The sequence below is a fragment of the Sitodiplosis mosellana genome, unplaced genomic scaffold (genome assembly GCF_009176505.1).
Source record: "Sitodiplosis mosellana isolate CC-2019 unplaced genomic scaffold, AAFC_SMos_1.0 Smas_scaffold_6150, whole genome shotgun sequence".
In the NCBI taxonomy this organism is placed as follows: Eukaryota; Metazoa; Arthropoda; class Insecta; order Diptera; family Cecidomyiidae; genus Sitodiplosis; species Sitodiplosis mosellana.
Window position 1 is genome coordinate 4,293,258 of NW_022601391.1, and position 18,748 is coordinate 4,312,005.

At 38.1% G+C, this 18,748-nt stretch overlaps 1 protein-coding gene across 1 annotated transcript in view; it reads right to left on the minus strand.

Moving 5' to 3' along the window:
* LOC129574147 (uncharacterized) overlaps window positions 1–18,748 on the minus strand; it is a 73,486-nt gene that overhangs the window by 52,033 nt on the left and 2,705 nt on the right. Inside the window, exons 2-8 of the mRNA XM_055455638.1 lie at window positions 16,683–16,803; window positions 11,466–11,757; window positions 11,231–11,359; window positions 10,713–11,160; window positions 9,679–10,275; window positions 9,317–9,609; window positions 4–9,151 (exon numbers count right to left, since the gene is read on the minus strand). Coding sequence (XP_055311613.1) covers window positions 4–9,151; window positions 9,317–9,609; window positions 9,679–10,275; window positions 10,713–11,160; window positions 11,231–11,359; window positions 11,466–11,757; window positions 16,683–16,803 — 11,028 coding nt within the window. The remainder of the gene's footprint in view (window positions 1–3; window positions 9,152–9,316; window positions 9,610–9,678; window positions 10,276–10,712; window positions 11,161–11,230; window positions 11,360–11,465; window positions 11,758–16,682; window positions 16,804–18,748) is intronic.

Sequence of the window (18,748 nt, forward strand, 5' to 3'; positions counted from 1 at the left end):
CGCCTTCGATTTCGGCCTGTTTCAATTGTTGGACTTGTTCTTGTTCTTGTTCTGCGATTGAGATTTCTTGTTGCTTCTCTTCTTCGACAACAGCGACTTGTTCCTTACTAGCTTGCGAGAGTTCGTCTTCCTTGGAGACTTCAGCAGTTACGCCCAATTCCTCTTTGGCCAATTGTTCAACACCCTCAGAAGTCTCAGCCACGCCTTCGATTTCGGCCTGTTTCAATTGTTGGACTTGTTCTTGTTCTGTGACTGAGATTTCTTGTTGCTTCTCTTCTTCGACAACAGCGACTTGTTCCTTAGAAGCTTGTATGATATTTTTGATCATTCCTTGTTCTTCTTCACTAACAAATACCTCTTCATCTACAACTTCATCTCGATCTGAATATTGTAATTTGTCATCTATTTCGGCTTCACTTATTGAACAGCTTCTTAATTCATCTCGTGCATCAATAATGGCTGTTTGCTGATTAGCTATGACATTCAGTTCGTCTTGCTCGCTTATATCTGCTTCTTGTTGTTGCTTTTCAGCTTCAATATATTCAACTGTTTGTAGCAGCTCGTCAACATGTTCATTTTCGGATTGCTTGGCAATAGAAAATTTGGTTTTATCCTGAGTTGAATCCGCATCAGATTTATGTTCTTCAATTGTTTCATCCTCACCCATTATTTGGTGTATATTTTCGATAATCATGTGCAACAACTCTAGTGGTTTGCATAGCTTATCAGCGGTTTTTGCTATAAGAATCGGATGCGTTGTCTCTGCGTACTGTATTTCATTTTGAATGTCTGTTATCTGAAGCTTTGTCATCGCAATCGAATCAGATAGCTCTTTGTGGAATGGTACCAAATGCGATTGTGCAATTGCGCTCTGTTTGAAGTACAATTGCGATTCTATGCTTTGTAGTTCGGCGATAAAACTTCTAATTTCCACGGAATTTCTCGAGATGTGCTCTAGAGGATCTCTTAGAATATATGCACCCAGTATGCATATACTTGTTTTCAATTCATTTAGCGGTCGTTCTAGATCTCTAATATTGGCTTTGGAAGATGTTTGTTTAACAAGTTTCAAGCACGATTCTATCGTCCGAATCGGCTTCTGTAAATGGGTAATAACTGCTTCGATCGGTGTCACATTCATATCTTCTACGCATCCCAAAGTATCGGTCAATTTCTTTTCCAAAGACATAAGTTCACCATAAGCTGCTTCGGCAATTTCTGGATTGGCTTCCGCTAGGATTTCTGGATTGATCGTTTCGAGTTTCTCTTTTAGATCCCACAGAAGATTAGCTGTATCTTGAATTTCAGATGGTGTATTCTGGGTTGTATCTAAGATTTTGGCAAGGTGTGTTAGTGATCTGGATATGACTTGGTATGGTTTTAATGTCAACAATTGGCCAGTTAAAAGCATATTGGCACAACTCCTTAATTCCCTTGAACTGAAGAGGAATTCATCTAATAAGATGTCTGTGTCAGACTTCAGAACATTTTGTTGCGAGGCTTTTTGCTCTTCTTCAATGTCATTCTGAACGCTGGCTGTAGTTCCTGTTTGTGGTACACTTTCAATACATTCCTCTTGTACCGACCTAGGTTGATGAGATATTATTTGGAGATTTTCTTCATTGGCAATAAATACGTTAATATTTTCGCATATTTCATTCAGACGGTCCAGTGGTTGCGATAACAAATCCACCGCTTTCGTAAGAAGCAATGGATGAATTTCTTCGGAGTATTGAATCGTGTTTTGCACATGTGACAATCGGTTCTTCACTTCAAGCACAGCCTGTCCAAGGTCAGAATGCAACGGCATTGATTTGGATTCCGCACAGTTTTGTTGCAGGAAAAACAATTGCGATTCTATAGTTTGCAGTTCAGCGATAAACTGTTGAATATCAGGTGTGTTCCTTGAAGTTTTTTGTAGCGGATCTTGGACGATAAATTCGGTCAGATGTTGTACACTTTTCTGCAAATCGTTCAGTGGCTGTTGCAGTTCACTGATGACACTTGTTGACTGCAACGTTGTCTTCAGACATTCAGCAAGTTTTCCATTTGTTTGCTCCAAATGTGCCATTACCGCTTCAATTGGTGGTCTGTATAAATCCTGAGCGCTAATAATCGCATCATTAACACATTTCCCCAATGATACCAAATCAATTTGGTTGACCTTCACCTCGTCACCTGTGCTGAACGATTCGATGGACTGTTTTAAATCTGATAAAAGGTAGGTAAGGGTCTGTAAATCAACAGTCTGAGTTTCTTGAATCGAATCCAAGGCTTGCTGCATATACAAAATAGGTTGCGATAGCAATTGATAGTCTTCTTCGCTTAGTGTTTGGTTGTTGTTTGGTCCGTGAGTCGTTTCAGCCGCTATGGCGATGATATTCATATAGAGTGCTTGAATATTTGTCTTGAGTTCAGCTTCAAACACATTTGTTTCGTCGATAAAGTTAAATTGGTGTCCCAGTCTAAGTGCTTGTACATTTTCCATTTGATTTTCCCGATTTTCAGGTTGGGGATCGATTGTGCCGTAGTGTAACATACTGTCCGTTTCTGTACGGTGTTGTTGTTCCTGATTGATTTCACTGCCAATTTGTGTTTGTGAGATATCATCATTGTCCATTTCATTGAGCTTGGATTCTTCGGCTTCGCTGGAAGCATTTCCGGAATCGACGTTTTTTTTAAGCTCATCACGCATTTCCAAGTCCTCCTTCAGTTGCTCAATAACATTGGCTGTACTTTCGTTAATGATTTTTGCATCAAAGACTTCTTGGTGGATTTTAATATCGAGCAAATTTATTCGAGCCAACAATGAATTTAATCGATCTTCTTCATCGGGAGTTAATCGCTTGTCTTCAGACTTCCGAAGTAAATCGTCCATTTCCACTTGGAGAACGTTTGTGTCTTTTTTCGCTTCAATTGAACCACTTTCAGTTTCGCTGTCCCTTTTTTGTTCGGTGCCAGCAATTATATCCAGATTACCTTGATTCTGATCGTGCGACTCATCCACTTTTGATTGAGGTGCATTCAAAACGTTGTGCTCATCATGGCTGGTATTTGGCCAATTTGAAATGTTTTCAATTGTTGCGCTTAAGTTTGTGATGGGCGTACTAATTGAATCAATAGCTTTCGTTATTAAAAGTGGATGAAGCAATTCGGCAAACTGGATTGCATTTTGAACCACAGAGATTTCTGCTTTTACCGCACCGATTGCCTCGACGAAGTCTCGTATTTGTGCATTCTGTAGATCGGCAGAAAATGTTTCTTGGGCGAAGAATAGTTGTGACTCAATATGTTGTAATTCGGCAATAAAAGATTGAATCTCATTGGCACTGCGTGAAATGTGTTGCAGTGGATTTGCAGCAATAAATCCACCTAAACATTGAAAGCTAGTTTCGAGTGCATTCAGTGGTTTTTCTACTTGCTCGATCTTGTCATTTTGTGTGGTGATTTCGATGTTCTTGATGAGTCGCTGGCATTGTTGCACGCTTTCAATAGGCGTTTGAATATGCGCAATGACTGCCTCAGTGGGCGATCGGCTTACATCTTCAATGCTTTGAAGTGCATCATTCAAACGTTTCTCCAAAACCAACAATTCTGAATTGATTTGAACCAATTCTGGTGGACATTCTGTCGATAGTTCTGGATTAATGCTGGCCAAATTCTCGCGTAAATTATACAATATTTGTGCAATTGTTTCACAGTCAACTGGTTCGTTGACATTTTGCGATGATTCGATGGCATTTTTTACCTCGTTCAAAGGTTTCGACAAAACTGCGAATTGTCTCGTTGCTGGCATCAGTTCGACTGTTTTGATTTCAACAGCATTTATAGATTGGCCCAGATTGATTAGACTAGATGTCAATTCACTCTGGAAAATGTCCGAATCTTTTTCTTTAGGATAATCTTCGATGTCGGTGATGGTTTCCATTTCCGAGATATCCTCGTGAGTTGCTTCCGGTTCGATTACATTGGGATCAATATTCGTGGCACATACACATAAGTCAACCAATGGTCTAACCAACAACTTTGTGCGATCTGAAATTGATAGATCATCCTGCATTTCAAGAATCACTTGACCATCTGTGCTCATAGCAAAATTACGAATTTCCATTAATGGTTGTGCCATTTCTTTCAATAGCAAACCAATATCTTCCATTTTCAAGTTGTTGGCCACTTGCAATGAATGCAATTGATTGATTTCAATGTAGTGTTGTATTTCACGTAATGGTTTCGCTACTCTACGAAGGTCACACGCTTTCCTATCAAACTCTTCGATAGCCTGAATGGTATCTAGCTGTTGAGTTTCTGCAATTGCATGCACAAGTTGTGGTATCAATTCTATATTTGCACAACGCTTCCTGTTACCGTCATTGGTGACTTCCAATTCAGTGATATTCTGTTGTGTGCTCATATCAGCTGCATGCTCAAAAGTCTCAACATCAACTTTCTGTACACATTCAAGTAGATCGAGCAATGGCTGAGCATGGGTCTTTAGATCTTCATTATCGATCTCTGATAGATCCATAGTCAACTGAACTAGTTCTTGTTGCCCTTTCAAACTGGTGGCATACTCGCGCAGTTCGATAATCGGTTTTGCAATTTCAGCCATGAATGCAGCATTTTCAACATAACCATAGCTGTGTTCCATTTCCAGTGGCTGAGCTGTGTGTACTTGCAATGAGTGTTGAAGTTCACGCAATGGCTGTGCAACCGTTTTCAATTCCGATAAATTACTCATTGTCGAAAGTTCGTCTAAAACTTCGACTGTACCATGCTCTTGTACATTGCGGACGCATCGTTCGAATTCAGGCAGAAGAACTACGTTTGCAGTTCGTTTCTGACCACCTGCTGTGATTTGCAGTGTAGTAATATCTTCTTGGTTTGACAATTCGGCTAAATGTTCGAAAACCGTTTCGTTGATTTGATCGATGCAAGTCAATAGTTCCAAAAGTGGCTGCGCTTTGGTTTTCAGGTCGTCTGTGCCGGATATATCGGTGCTCATTTGAATTGCCATTTGGCCTTCGGTTGTTGCAACGAAATCTTTTATTTCAAGTAGTGGTTTGGCAACATCTCTCAGCTGGGATAAACATTCGATTTCGCTTAACGATGATTCACTTTGTACGTCTTGGGTGCTTTCGATGCAATGCTGTAATTCATGCAATGAAGCTGCGATCGTTTTTAGTCCCTGTAATCCTGTTGCAGTTGATATTTCATCCAAAGCTTTTACAGTGTCTTCACGTTGGGTATTCGATACGCATCGCTTCAATTCTTCAACATTCACAACGACCGGTGGTACTATTTCAGGAGCAACCGATCGTGCAAACTGCTCGATGGTTTGCAATTCAATACTTTCCATACAAACGATCAAGTCAATAACTGGTAGCATTGGCATTGAGTCAGAGTTTTCTTCTTTCGAAAATGAAATCGCATGTAATCGCTGTAGCGTGCTTTCGTCCAACGATTGTGCTTGTCTTTTTAGATTCAGAAGCGGTTTTGCTGCCGATTTCAATGTAGATAGATTATCTTCATTGATTTGATCTGCATCAGTGAAGCCTTCTGGATTTGTGTCAATGATTTGCTTTAGCTCTCTTATCGGCTCTTGAATAGACTGGAGAATTGAAACATCATCAATGGTAACCAAAGTTTCCAAATTGACTGCCAAATTGGGCAACGGTTCCGGAATAGTAACAACGCAACGATGCAATTCAGCGAATTGAACGGCTGTAATTCCATGTTTATCCAATACATTGAATCCAATTTGATCGAAAATACATTTTTGCACTTGTGAAACGGCCTTTTGTAGTTTTTCAATGGCGGCACATGGTTCATTTTGTTTTGCTTTCACAATTGTGACATGAAGTTTTTGCAACGGTTTTGTCAGCTGATTCATGGCCATTTTGGAGAGATTTTGCACATCAAATTCATTGATCTTTGATAATGTCTCATTTAATACGGAGTTCAACTGACGTAACATTGTGGACTGTGGCTTATGCATCATTTCTTGTTGGTATTCACGTATTTTTCTTTCTAATGCCATAAATTCGAACAATTGTAACTCTTTTGGCAATTGAATATCGACCTGGTTCACATTTGGTGTGAACTTTAAACTATCGTCGTGTGGTAATTGTTCAGCCACAGATTTCATCATCGAAATATCATCCATGGTTGACAAATCTTCTTGTGCATCGATAATGTGTTGCAGAACAATTGCGACATTTTTCTTCAATTCAACGATGGGTTTGGCGAATTTTGCACTTTCTGGCTGAACCTCTGCACCAAATGACCCAGCACTTTCAGCCAAATTCGATTCATGCTGCATCACTGCGATGCACTCGTGCATATCTTTCAATGGTTTTGCCAACACGTCAAAGTCTGACAAAATGTCTTGACTTGCGATTGATATCTGCGGATTGTCAGTATTTTCTTCGATTGTTTTTATGGATTCACGCATATTTTCCAATGGTTTGACCAACTTTTCAAGCAATTTAATTTGGCTAACTTTGTCCTGTGAAACATCAATCACTCCATCATGTGTTGTTTCTTGTAATTCTAATAAATTTTGTTGTATTTTCCGTAATGGTTCAGAAATCATTGATAAATGTGGTGTATCCAAGTCCATCGCGTCTACATGTTGTGTATGCTCTTGTAAACTTGCAATGTAACGGTTCACATCTACGATTGTCTCCACAATCTGTTTGATTCTTTCTTCTTGCACCGACTTCATTGAGACAATTTGGTTTTGTGAACTTGAACTTTCAGACAATTCAACTTCCATGGCGACGCGCAACCATGGAACCAAAATGATATTCTGTTCAGTTGATTCAATTAAACGTTCCAATTCACTGAGAATGGTTTGACACTTTAGTGTGCCCTTATTGAGTGCGATTTTTTCTCCACATCGTCGAACGCTGTCCTTGAGACCACTCAATGGATCCAATATCTCTTGAGTTGATTGCGAAGTTGAACGTTCTTCCATTTGACGGAAGCAATAATTTAAATCGTCAATGGGCTTTTTTATAGATCCTAGAATTGTCAAGCAGCTATTCTCATCAATCTCAGCTGTGCTTTTAATCAAACTATTCAATTGATCACGTAACGCGATGAATGAATTTCGTACACTGTCACTGAGTGGTTGCGCTTCAATGTTGCTGCCCATATAAATGAGTCCTTGATTCACACTATCGATTATACGTTTTGTGTCGGTGTTTTCCATAGGTGGTGAGTGTCGTCCCAAAGTTCCATTTTCAATGTCTTGACCAATCCGTGCCAAGCCATTTTGAATTTCCTGCAACGGTGGTAAAATGGCATCGCATACCTCACTTGCTCGTGTTGGTGATTGGCTTTCAAGTATCTCTAGCGATTTGAACAGTTCATACATGGGTGGTGTAACTACGTCCCATAGAACAATATTAATCTTTTCACCAAGTGTTTCGTCTACGCCACTTTGCTCAGCATTCAGAACTTGTTCAATCGATTGAATTTCATGCTCGAGTGCACTGATCGGTTGCATTAAAGTGCGTAGAACTAACTCTGGTGCGCTATTTTCATCAGATGAATCCAAAATTTCTTGAATTTTCACAATGGATCGGCAAACATTTTTAAAATTATGCGCTTCCGGTGGCAATTGATTAGTTGACAATGACAATGATTCAAATGGAAGTGGTTCGGGTATATTTTGTACACGTTCCATAGTGTCTGTGATATGTTGAGCAACTTCAATCGCACTCGCTTCTTGCAGCAATGCGTGAGCCTTAATCGTGTCTTGTGTAATTCGAATTCCCATGCGCAAATCGTTCATCAGTATTTTTATTTCCGTTTGAATACTCGATTGGCTCTTATTGTCGGCAATTTTTTCGATGGCATCAAACAGTTGTACCAATTCCTCACCAACGCTATCGACTACACATACGCTAGTTCGTTGAATCATTGTATGGCCAACCTCATCCATCGATACACATTTCTCTACAACCGTCAGTGCTTGATGTAGCTTTTCAAAATCATTTCCAACTTCAGTAAACATTAATTCCAATGATGTTTGGCCATTGTATTCGTTTAATTTCTGTCGCATACGACTGATTGGCTCTAAAATATTTCGAACTATTGTTACGCTACCGTCGGCTGAAGCGGGTGACATCATGAGTGCTGATTGGGCAAAAACCTCTTCTTTAATCGTATTTAAACTTCTTTCGAGAATGGAAATTAATTTCGCTAACGGTACGACTGCATTGAGATTTTGTTCAACATCTTGCTGTTCAATGATATGTTTTTTGGACGGATCATCGGTTTGCGATGATGACACTTTTCGCTTTCGACTACCACTCCTTGCCGAATGCTCTAAGCTCACAAACTCTTCAGCATCTTGAACCATCGATTGATGCTTGTCCGAACCTCTTGCGCTCAGTAAATCTTCCGTATTGTCATCATCGTCATCCTCGCTCATTTTCGTGGCTCTCGATAAGCTGAAGTAGTCGTCCACATCTCCACTTATGATTGATTCATCTCGATTGCTTTTCTCTTCGACGGTTGTGAGACCGTGAAGGCTGACTTCGTCGTTTATTGAGACGTTGTCAAGATCAGCTTCGGTTCGCATGTCCTCTTCGTTTAGGAAATATTCAGATGCTACATCGATGATGACCGCTTCCATAAGCAGATTTCCCGACTGTGATGTTTCCTTCACGAAACGAAGTGGCGGCAATTCAACGACATTGTGTTCAGTTACATGTTCGGAAATTTGATCGGCGTACATTTCGACGATTTGCAACGCCTCCTCTTCAGTCAAATCCGGAGTCTCATACAGAGACACGCTGACTTCTTTGCCATCGAAACTGAATGAAACATCTGATTTCTGTGTGATGTCACCGCCAGAAGCTGGCGTTTCGTACAGTTGAGATGAACGTTCTTCGTTTATTGTGGATAGCGAATGGTTTCGTTGTAGCTCTTGGTTTGCATTCGTATTCGACTTGACAGCGTTATCAAAGCCCAAAATTGAAGCTGAACTAGCCACAATCCCCATGCAATTTTTCGCTTCGCATGTGTAAGTACCTAAACAACAAGTACCATCCTGGCCCGATATTATTCGATGAATGTCTCCGGCACGTAACTCAATTCCGTCTTTGTACCACTTTAATACGGGTTGCGGAACGCCAATCACCTTTAGTCATAACAATAAACATAATATATACAATAAACAATAAAACGATTCGAAGTTGCACTGACTTCGATTGGGGTATTGCTACTTGCGAACAAACAAATACTTATCTGCAATGAAATCTACAGTGAAGTCAGTGCAACATGTTGTAATGATAATTATAATTACCTTGCATTCAAGATTCACTGCACCTTCTGCCGTTAGAATGGCACGAAGACATTCAAGGAATTTTGGCTTTTTGTAATGCCGTGGAATCTGCAACTTGAGGAAGCACGATGTGACACTTGTTCCGTAATCATTGGTCGCAACACACTTCCATTCAGCTTGGTCAACAAATTCAATTTTTCGAATCAATAATTGGCAATTGGCAGCGGTTTCACGTAAAATCACGTAGCGTTCGGAATCTTCAATTGGTAACTCATCACGGTACCACGAAAGTTTTGGCTCGGGTTGTGCAGAAACTATTGAATAATTAAAAAGTTTAAATCACTGAACACAAAAAAAGAGAAGAAGTTCTGAGCGGTATTCACCTTCGATGAAAAATCGAAAATCTTCGTTGATTTTTGCTTCTTGACTTTTAAGACCTTGAATAAATTTGGGCGGTTGATTCAATTTCTGGCTGTACACGAGCCGTTCCTCATCATTCAATCTATCCTGAATGTCTTCAACGGTGAGTATAGCTGTGCTACTGGTTTCGCCCATGCAGTTTTTAGCCAGACAACAATATGTTCCTAGCGAATTTGTCCCGGTGAGTTGGTACACATCTCCCGGCTTCAATTCTTGACCATCCTTAAACCATTTGAGCATTGGCGTTGGGAAGCCGACTACCTTGCATTCAAAAGATACTAAACCTTCATCGGTGAGCACAGCTTTTAAATTTTCCATGAATCTGGGTTTTCGATAGTTTTTCGGAATATCCATTTCAATGGTGCACGTCGAAATGCCGACACTTCCCTCAATACTGGTTACAACGCATTTCCATTCGCCCTCATCGCCACTGTTCGATTCTTTTATCTCGATCATATACATTCCCAAGCCATCCTCAACGATACGAGCATTTTCGCTAGCATCCACCCGACCTTCCTTATTGTACCATACAACGGATTTGGGCCAAGGTGGCACAACCACTGCAAAAATAAGTCAATCAAAATTGAGCATTTAAATATCGTGCGGAATCCCTTTTCATTTCATTTCATTTTATTTCGGTGTCTATTGCGTTTCAAAAATTGAACGCCAATTTTCACGGCTTTTTTTTCTTTTATAATTTATCATAGATAATATGATGATTACGCGAATGCGTGTGGTATTAGGTACAACAACAGCAAATAAATTCATTTGGAACGCGTCCAAGAATGTTTATTTTTTCGATGGCGACAAAGCGGCACAGGCACAGGCGCATTGAAATGAACACACATTTCGCTTTCGGAATTTTTCGGATTTTTCGGATCGCACATATTTAAATACTCTTTGAAATCAAAAATGACCGAAGAAGATTTTGTGATCGGCCAATAATAACAATAATAATATGAATATGTGTTTTTGAAACGCATACACGCACACTTACCTTGACATCCTAACGTGAATGCATCGCCAAGTTTTATTTTTAAATTCTTCAGTTCATCTGTGAAGATGGGTGGCGTTCCATGGTGAATCATGCTGTCAGCTGGTTTGAGTGAACCTTCACGACTTCCTTTGCCAACAACATGCACTTTTGAACTGGAATACGTGCGGCCCATACAATTGACAGCTTCACACGTGTACGTTCCAAGTGACGTTGGATCATCTGGATTTGCCGTTAGAGCGAAAACATCACCAGCCTTGATTTCCTTCGAATCTTTGAACCAGCGTAAAAACGGCGTCGGCACACCAATCACTTTGCATTCCAACGAAACGGTTCCTTGTTCGGTGAGTAGAGCGCGTAAATGTTCCACAAATTCCGGTGTTTTATACGCTTTTGGCACCAGGACATTGAGAACAGCCAAACACGAATTTCGTCCGCTAGCATTCTCCACCTGGCGAACCGATACAAAATTGTCAATGGATAAAAGAAAAAGAATGATAGACAAAAAATGTCTTTCTCACCATACACATCCACCGACCGACATCGTCCAAACTAACCGGCGTCAATTCAACACAGTAAAAATTGCCTTCGTTTACGCAACGAATATGATTGTTTTCACAAACTCGTCTATCGTTACGGAACCATGTCACCTGAATGAACAAAATGATTTCATCATTAAAAATTAGTACGCTAGTATTTGATCAGGTAGAATTTGTGTAGCAAATTATCAGCAAATGCTGTTTTGTTCTCGGGTACCTTAACTTGTGATGAGCTACGAATTTCCACCAAGAGCCGCGTACGTGTTCCCACTTTGACAGATAAATCGGTTAATCTTCGAACAAATGTGGGTGGATCATCGCCACTCGATCTATCTTCAATCACTAGTTCAATATCTTTTCGTGAAATTTTGCCCGCTTTTGTTTTTGCAAATAAAGTATAATGTCCAGTATCTTCACGTTGTACGTGATCTAAGGCTAATTGGACAGCATTTTTACTCTGGGCAATGCGATAGCGCTCCGATTTTTCGATTGGTAAATCATCTCGATTCCTATGTAAACAAAAACAATTATCGAAGTATGTACATTGTACAAGTACATTGTACAGTCATGGACAAAATTGAGAGCACGGTTCGTTACATGTTTTCATAAACGGAAAAACTGCGCTGACATTTGAAAACTAGAAGCATTGCTTGATGCACAAGCTGTCCCTTGATACGAAATTGCCTATGTATGAATATATATGTTTAAAAAAAGTCCATAATGTGGTACTTTAGCTTTTATCTTTTAGGGCAGTTGGTTATTAGGATTGACATGTTCAGCAAGTTGTACCTCTTGATGAGTAGAATAAATTTGACCAAGACACAAATGCAAAATTATCTACCATTTCTGAATTCTAACCTCAAATGTCAAATAAATGGCGTCATTTGACTGTCACACTTCTATGGATATATCTCTTGAATTATTCCAAAGATTTGATCAATTGTTATTGCATTTAACTGGCCTAATTTTAAGCTTTCACACTCCACTCACTATGTTTCGAAACAAATTTCAACTGTCAAAAATCCCGATCTATTTTGATACTGAAAAACACTGAAAAGTACTGAAAATATTTTCCAATTGTTTTGAGTGGATTTCAGTGCTTTCAGTCTTTTCAGTAGTGATTTGCCCCTGGAGTTTGACCATCTCCATTTTCCACAGAATGGTTCGGTGGATCAAAATGTATACAGTATTTCGAATCTTCACAAGCTTGTGCATCTAGCTATGCTTCTAGTTTTCAAATGTCAGCGCAATTTTTCCGTTTATGGAAACATTCAACGAACCGTGCTCTCAATTTTGTCCAATACTGTACGTTAATTGAAAATTGAAAATGTATGTTTATTGTGTGTAGCTTGGTTTACACGTATCAACACACAATAAATGACGCAAACAAAATACATCGTCATTCAAAATGATTAAAAGCAAATGAGAGGCGACTGATCACACATACAATCTATTTTATGAATTTTATCGACTTGAAAATCACTTGCGTCAATAATTAAAATAATTCCCACTCTAACGTTGTCTGTCTAGGTGAACTGACCTGCGACTTCATTCCTAATGTTTGGCATTAGTTTGCATCTACGGCGAAGACGGTGTTCTCCGTCATTTGCCACAGTCACTGATGCCAAACATACACACATTTTCTTTTTCATGCATTCTATAAGAATTTATTTGGAAGAAAATTGTTTTGCATCTATGACAAAGTTACAGCGGAATTTTTTGAACGGTTGCCAAAAACGCTCAGAATGTCAACGTCATATTAGAAGTCATACCAATACTGGCGGAGCTTTTATTCCGAATTTTCGGTTGGATTCAAGAATATCGCAATAAAAGTTCGGTCAATTTGTGTGCGTGTGTGTAGTTATATTAACCACGCTAAACATACAATCATATTCACAAAACCAAACTACCTGTCTGTGATGGGCTCTTTGAAAAATGACATTTATTTTTTATTTTTCATTAACGCTATGGCGTTTAGGTGTTATTTTAGGAAAATTTCAAACCTTTTGCTGTAAACAGATCCAGCCGATGAGATGTGACCGTGTGATTTATTGCCGTTGGTGCAACAGGCACAGCGGCAGCAGCTTGAACATTTATTGCCCATTTCATGTGTCTCTCTTTACCCGTTTGAAGTATATTTACAATTTCACAAAATCATTTGTTTTGCTTGTTAAATGGTGCATAATGTACACATTTTTTGCTGGTCAAATACTAACAGAAAACATTGCTAACAAAAAGCTTGCGTTTGAATTTGTTTTGAAGTGAATTTTTTTTCTTCCTTTTATGTTGTCTTTTATTTTCGAATGGCAAACGTTTTTCACCAAGTTCACTAAAAATATTTTAAAAACATGTCAAAACTATACACTTCCATCACTTCAATTCAATTAACTGTATAACATATTGTTTTCAATGCATTTGATCAATTAAAAAAAGCAATAGCCCACAATAATTTAAAAGAGAAGAATAGCACAAAAATGAATTATGAATTGTATGTTTTGACTTGTTTGAATATAGAAATGTTCAAACTTGTGCAGGCTTTCTACAAAAAAAAACAAATCTCTCATAATATGGCAATTTTTACTGTTTTACTGCCAAATGAAACGAAAAAAAAACAAATTAATGTGATCACGCGCTGAAGATGAAAAATACTCGTGTCTCGAATTGATGTAACTTTTGAGTATAAGCAAATAAAAGAAATAAGTTCGTGAGTTTGATAGATAGCAGTTCTTGTTTTTCTTGAGTGTTTCTGTTTTCTTCTCGCCTTCGATTCAGCTCCTTCTTCAATTTGACCGCGAATTAAATGAATTATTGTGTTCATGATGGCTTCATGAAAACCAAAATGCAAAAGTAGAACGACAAATCATAACAACAAAGTTGTGTAAAAGAGTAAAACCGATTTTTGTTTTTTTTTTTGCTTTCATTATTCAGTATATTCATTATCTTGTTCACGCGCATTTGTCTAAAAATATCGTCGATTCTATGACCGAAATATTATTTTTGTAGCAGTCGTTCTCGGCTTATTATTGCCTTTTGATATTGGTATTCGTTATTATTGTTAACGATCTAAATACACAACATGGCTTTCATGAGCTCATTTTGCAGGCAGATTGTCTATGTTTTTTTTCGGGGTGTCCGTCATTTTCACTAAATACAACATAGATATATGAAATTTGAGCCCACATTTCGTATTTTGAGAGTAACGCTTTTGGCCGCGCACACACATCACAAAAATTGAATGTATCGCAGAGAAAACAATGTTTTAAATTTTTGACATCAATTATTTGGTTGCGTGTATGTACGAATTCAATGCGTTTTCAATTTTATAATAATTGTACCGAGAAAAAACTATGAAAATGAATCATGTTTAACGCTGTTAAGGCGTATCAAAGAAAGCACTTGAGAACTACTATTTCACGTGAACATTGAATCAAACAGCCTGGTATTTTCGTTTTATTTTTAAGGCTGAAATCATTCATTCTATAGTTTAAATGACGTAACGGTCCATAGTACTAAATGTCTATGCACATATTTTTGTTTGGATATCATATATTAATTCCAAATTCTCTACTGATTCACATAACTTTATTAACAAATATTTTTCAGAGTATTTTCGATGGATTCTAGTTGCGTTGAGAAACTTGAAAAGAATGGGCCCCAATAATTGCTATGTCCATTTTGCTATGACATTAAACTATTTTTGACATTAATTGGCAAGCAAACGGAAGAAACCGGAGACGAAGCTTATTATGAATATGTTCTATTTAGCCAAGTTTTTGTGAATTAAATAATAGTTGGTTTTCAGTTCAAGCATTCATGCTGATATTTTGTATTCCTTTGCTCGACCATTTGTATTGCACTTCTTCAATCTTTCATCAGAAGAACCACCACAGTCACAAACAAACTCAACGAAACGACCAGTAATAAATATTCCAAATGATAAATTCACATTTTTTTCTTTCACGGAAATGGGGCAGGATTTGTTGTTTATCGAACGGGTTTGTGCATGCGCGACTTAGTAAGTCGATCGGAAAATTCGAACTAACGTTCGCCATCCAAATCATAATTCTAGAAGCCTAAGGTTCGAAAAAGCAGTTGTTACGGTTTACGAAAAAAAGAACAAGCTTGGACCTCTCTTCTCTGTCCGTTTGAGACGTTTGTCTGTTGTTGATACTTAGCTTACATACACAGAACTACACAAAACCACACAAAAACCGCCGATCAAACAGAAAAAAAGAATTCGAATCAAAATGAAAGCTCTAAGGTGTTGTTTTACAAACAATCATAGAGAGAGAGAGAGAGAGAGAGAGAGAGAGAGAGATTTGTGTGTATACGCGCGCGATAAATATGTTTGAACATAAATGAGATGGAATTCAAAGCAACCGATGCGAGATAAAACGAGAGAAGAAAAACCATTGAAAATTCATCGAAATGAGAAAAAAGAACTCATAGTCTACGAAACCACAGCCAACGGACGACGAAGATACGTTCAGTGGGTATATATATATATATATATACATACGAAACAGCAAAAGAAAAATAATCGAAACGAATCCGAGAAAACAATAATAATAACAGGAAACGTGCACATGCGCTATGAATAATATAAAAGATGAGAGAAAGCGAAAAAGAGATAGAGAGAATCAAGAAGCATCACTCTGAGCCAATCTCGCTCTCTAACCACCGATCACATTTAACGTATTCCCTGAATTCTAAAATTATTTTTAAAGTTTCTGACAGTCGACAGGTTGCTGGTTGGATTGAAATTTTTTTTTATATTTACTCCGTCAACATTCGATTATGACTGTCAATGCTTGACGCTTGGGTATCATTCTTAAATATGGCTTGGTGCTTTACAATTTATTACTCATCTTTTTTCCAACCTCTAGTGAATTTGGACGATTAATTGATCCCAAGCCAAAAGTGTACATCATCTACTGCGAAGCACGATCCTCATCGAATTTGACATGTTTACCACTTGCAGCAATTGTACATCTATTACGATCGAATATGTTTGCATCACGCAGATGCAATTATTCGATCGGTCTTTCACCGAATTGCAATTCGGAAGTAATGTTGTAGTAGTCGGAAAAAATGTGTCACAAAGTGTATGTATGTCGCCAAATGTGAGTCAAAGGTTCAGCTGCATTTTGCTCTAAATTTCATTCATTTCGATTGCAAGCAAATTTGTACACTGAAAGCTCATTTCACATGAGACTAATTGCACATTGAATGACGAATGACAATTAAATGTGAGAATAATGCAATTAAAAACAGACACACAACAACTGCGTTGATACATCTTTTTAGCGATTGAAACGACTTTGATTTTAATTTACTTTTACGTTGTATATTTTATGTCACTTTAGTTATGCATCTATTTAGCAAAGACTTTAAAGTATACCAATAGACCTGTGCACAAGAGAAAACAACTTACCATGTAAATTCAAGCGGCAGACAATGACTGGGTGGTTGCTCATATTTCACTATTAAAACAGCACTTTCGCCCGGAACATGTCGTAGCACAGTTATGGTATCGTCCAAAAATCGGATCGTGTCTGGAAATATGGTTGAATCAGAATAATTATTACGTATTATCAAAAGTGACGAACAAATTCCAACGTTCTTTCTTTCAAATGAAATAAGAATACCGGAATGAATTTTATTTTATCTATTAAAGCTTTGACATAACAACATTATCAAACTCATCGATTGAGCATAAATAGTAAAAATAAGTCGTTAGTAATTCCGGAATCACAATGTGTATGGAATGCATAAAATAAAGCGCCCTCTGTGCCATGATTCTTTTGTTCGTATAAGTCCAATGTATTCAATTTGAACGCTCGGAAAACGTTCAAACGTTCAAACGTTCAACATCATCATTCCATATAGTATTGCATAGTTCATTTTCCATAGACTTGGTGGCGCTTATATTGTGACAAACGTCAAAGCATAGGATTGTATACACTACATATTGTGATTCCGGTAATTCAGCAGATATAAATATTACTTGAATGAGTCAATACGACTTGCAAAACGGTTTATACAAACATTTCCTATTTTTCTCACAACGGGTAAGAGACATTACTGTAGAAAAAAAAAACAACTATTGGGTGTACAAATGAGTCTTTGCCGTTTTTTTTTTAATTTTTGAATGTTTATTGTCAAAAAATGGTTACATATTTATTCTTTAGGGTATTGTCCAATGGACAATGTCCATCGCTAGCCACTACTTTTTCCCATCTTTCTGGCAGTATACGAAAAACAAAGTCGAAGATCCCCCCATTTTTCGGGGCAATTTATGAATTGACCCATTTTTCGAGTTTTTGAAAAAAATCGAACCGTTCTCCACTCAGGTGATTTTGAATCGTCTGAAACAAATGGTAGTCAGAAGGCGCAATGTCTGAAGAATACAGCGGGAGCATGGCGGGTATTCGAATTCAACTGCTTCTTAGAAATTTTTGACATTTTCAGTGAAAAGTCGCTCAAAAATGTTGCCTCGGAAAACCAATTTTCTGGGGCATAATGCAAATTTTTCGATTTTGCTGTCCGAAATTGGTATATAACGATTAGCTATTGTTGGGAACGATCAAATCTAACATTTCGATATGATTTTACCTCCGCACAATGCACCATATCTGCCTCACCCCCGCAAATATGGCAAATTGCCCAATTTCGAGCATTTTCGAGGGAGTGATTGCAGCGCCATCTATAAAGTCAATCAAAATATGGTTTTTTATGCTTGAGTCTATCGAGAAGGGTCCCTTCTTCATAATCAGTGTGAACCCGATACAAGAATAATCTTTTTTCCACAATTTTTCCGTGTGAAAAAAACAGCTCCCGCAAATGACGCTTTTGGCCCAAAAACCGACATAAACACGCAGAGTAAAATTTATGATGCCGATAAAAATTCACAAATGTAATGATGAGGAGTTGTTACAAATGTCTAAGCTTCCGATATGACGTTTCTGACATGTGACTTTTGCCCAGCATTTACTGCTGGCGCCATCTTTTGACAAACGGCAAAGACTCATTTGTACACCCAATACAAATAAGCCGAAGATACCTAGTCGCTATCTCTTTCCAGTAGGGAGAAAAATACAAGAAACTTCTTTTCCGCTCAATGCTGAGTTGTATAACTTTTGCTCGCAACTTAATAAAGTCCATAACATACTAAAGACAAATATGTCTCTTTTTTGCTCTAAGTTTTTTTCCGCCTCAGATATAGATAAAGAGCTCACAAGTTGTTCTTTCATTCTATGGGTGTCATATGTTTATTCTATGCACACGTGTGCAAGGGGGTTTTCCGGTTTTACCCACCCTCTAGGATTCCTTCTTCGATTCTTCGAGCGATTTGAAAAATTTTACACTAGATATAATCGAATTTCAAAATTTCGAACCTTTTTTTAGGTCTTATTTTTTTGACACCCATTATAAATTTTCAGACCCCCATTTACAAATTTTTAACAATCCCCCCCCCCCTGGCAAAATCATTTTACCCCC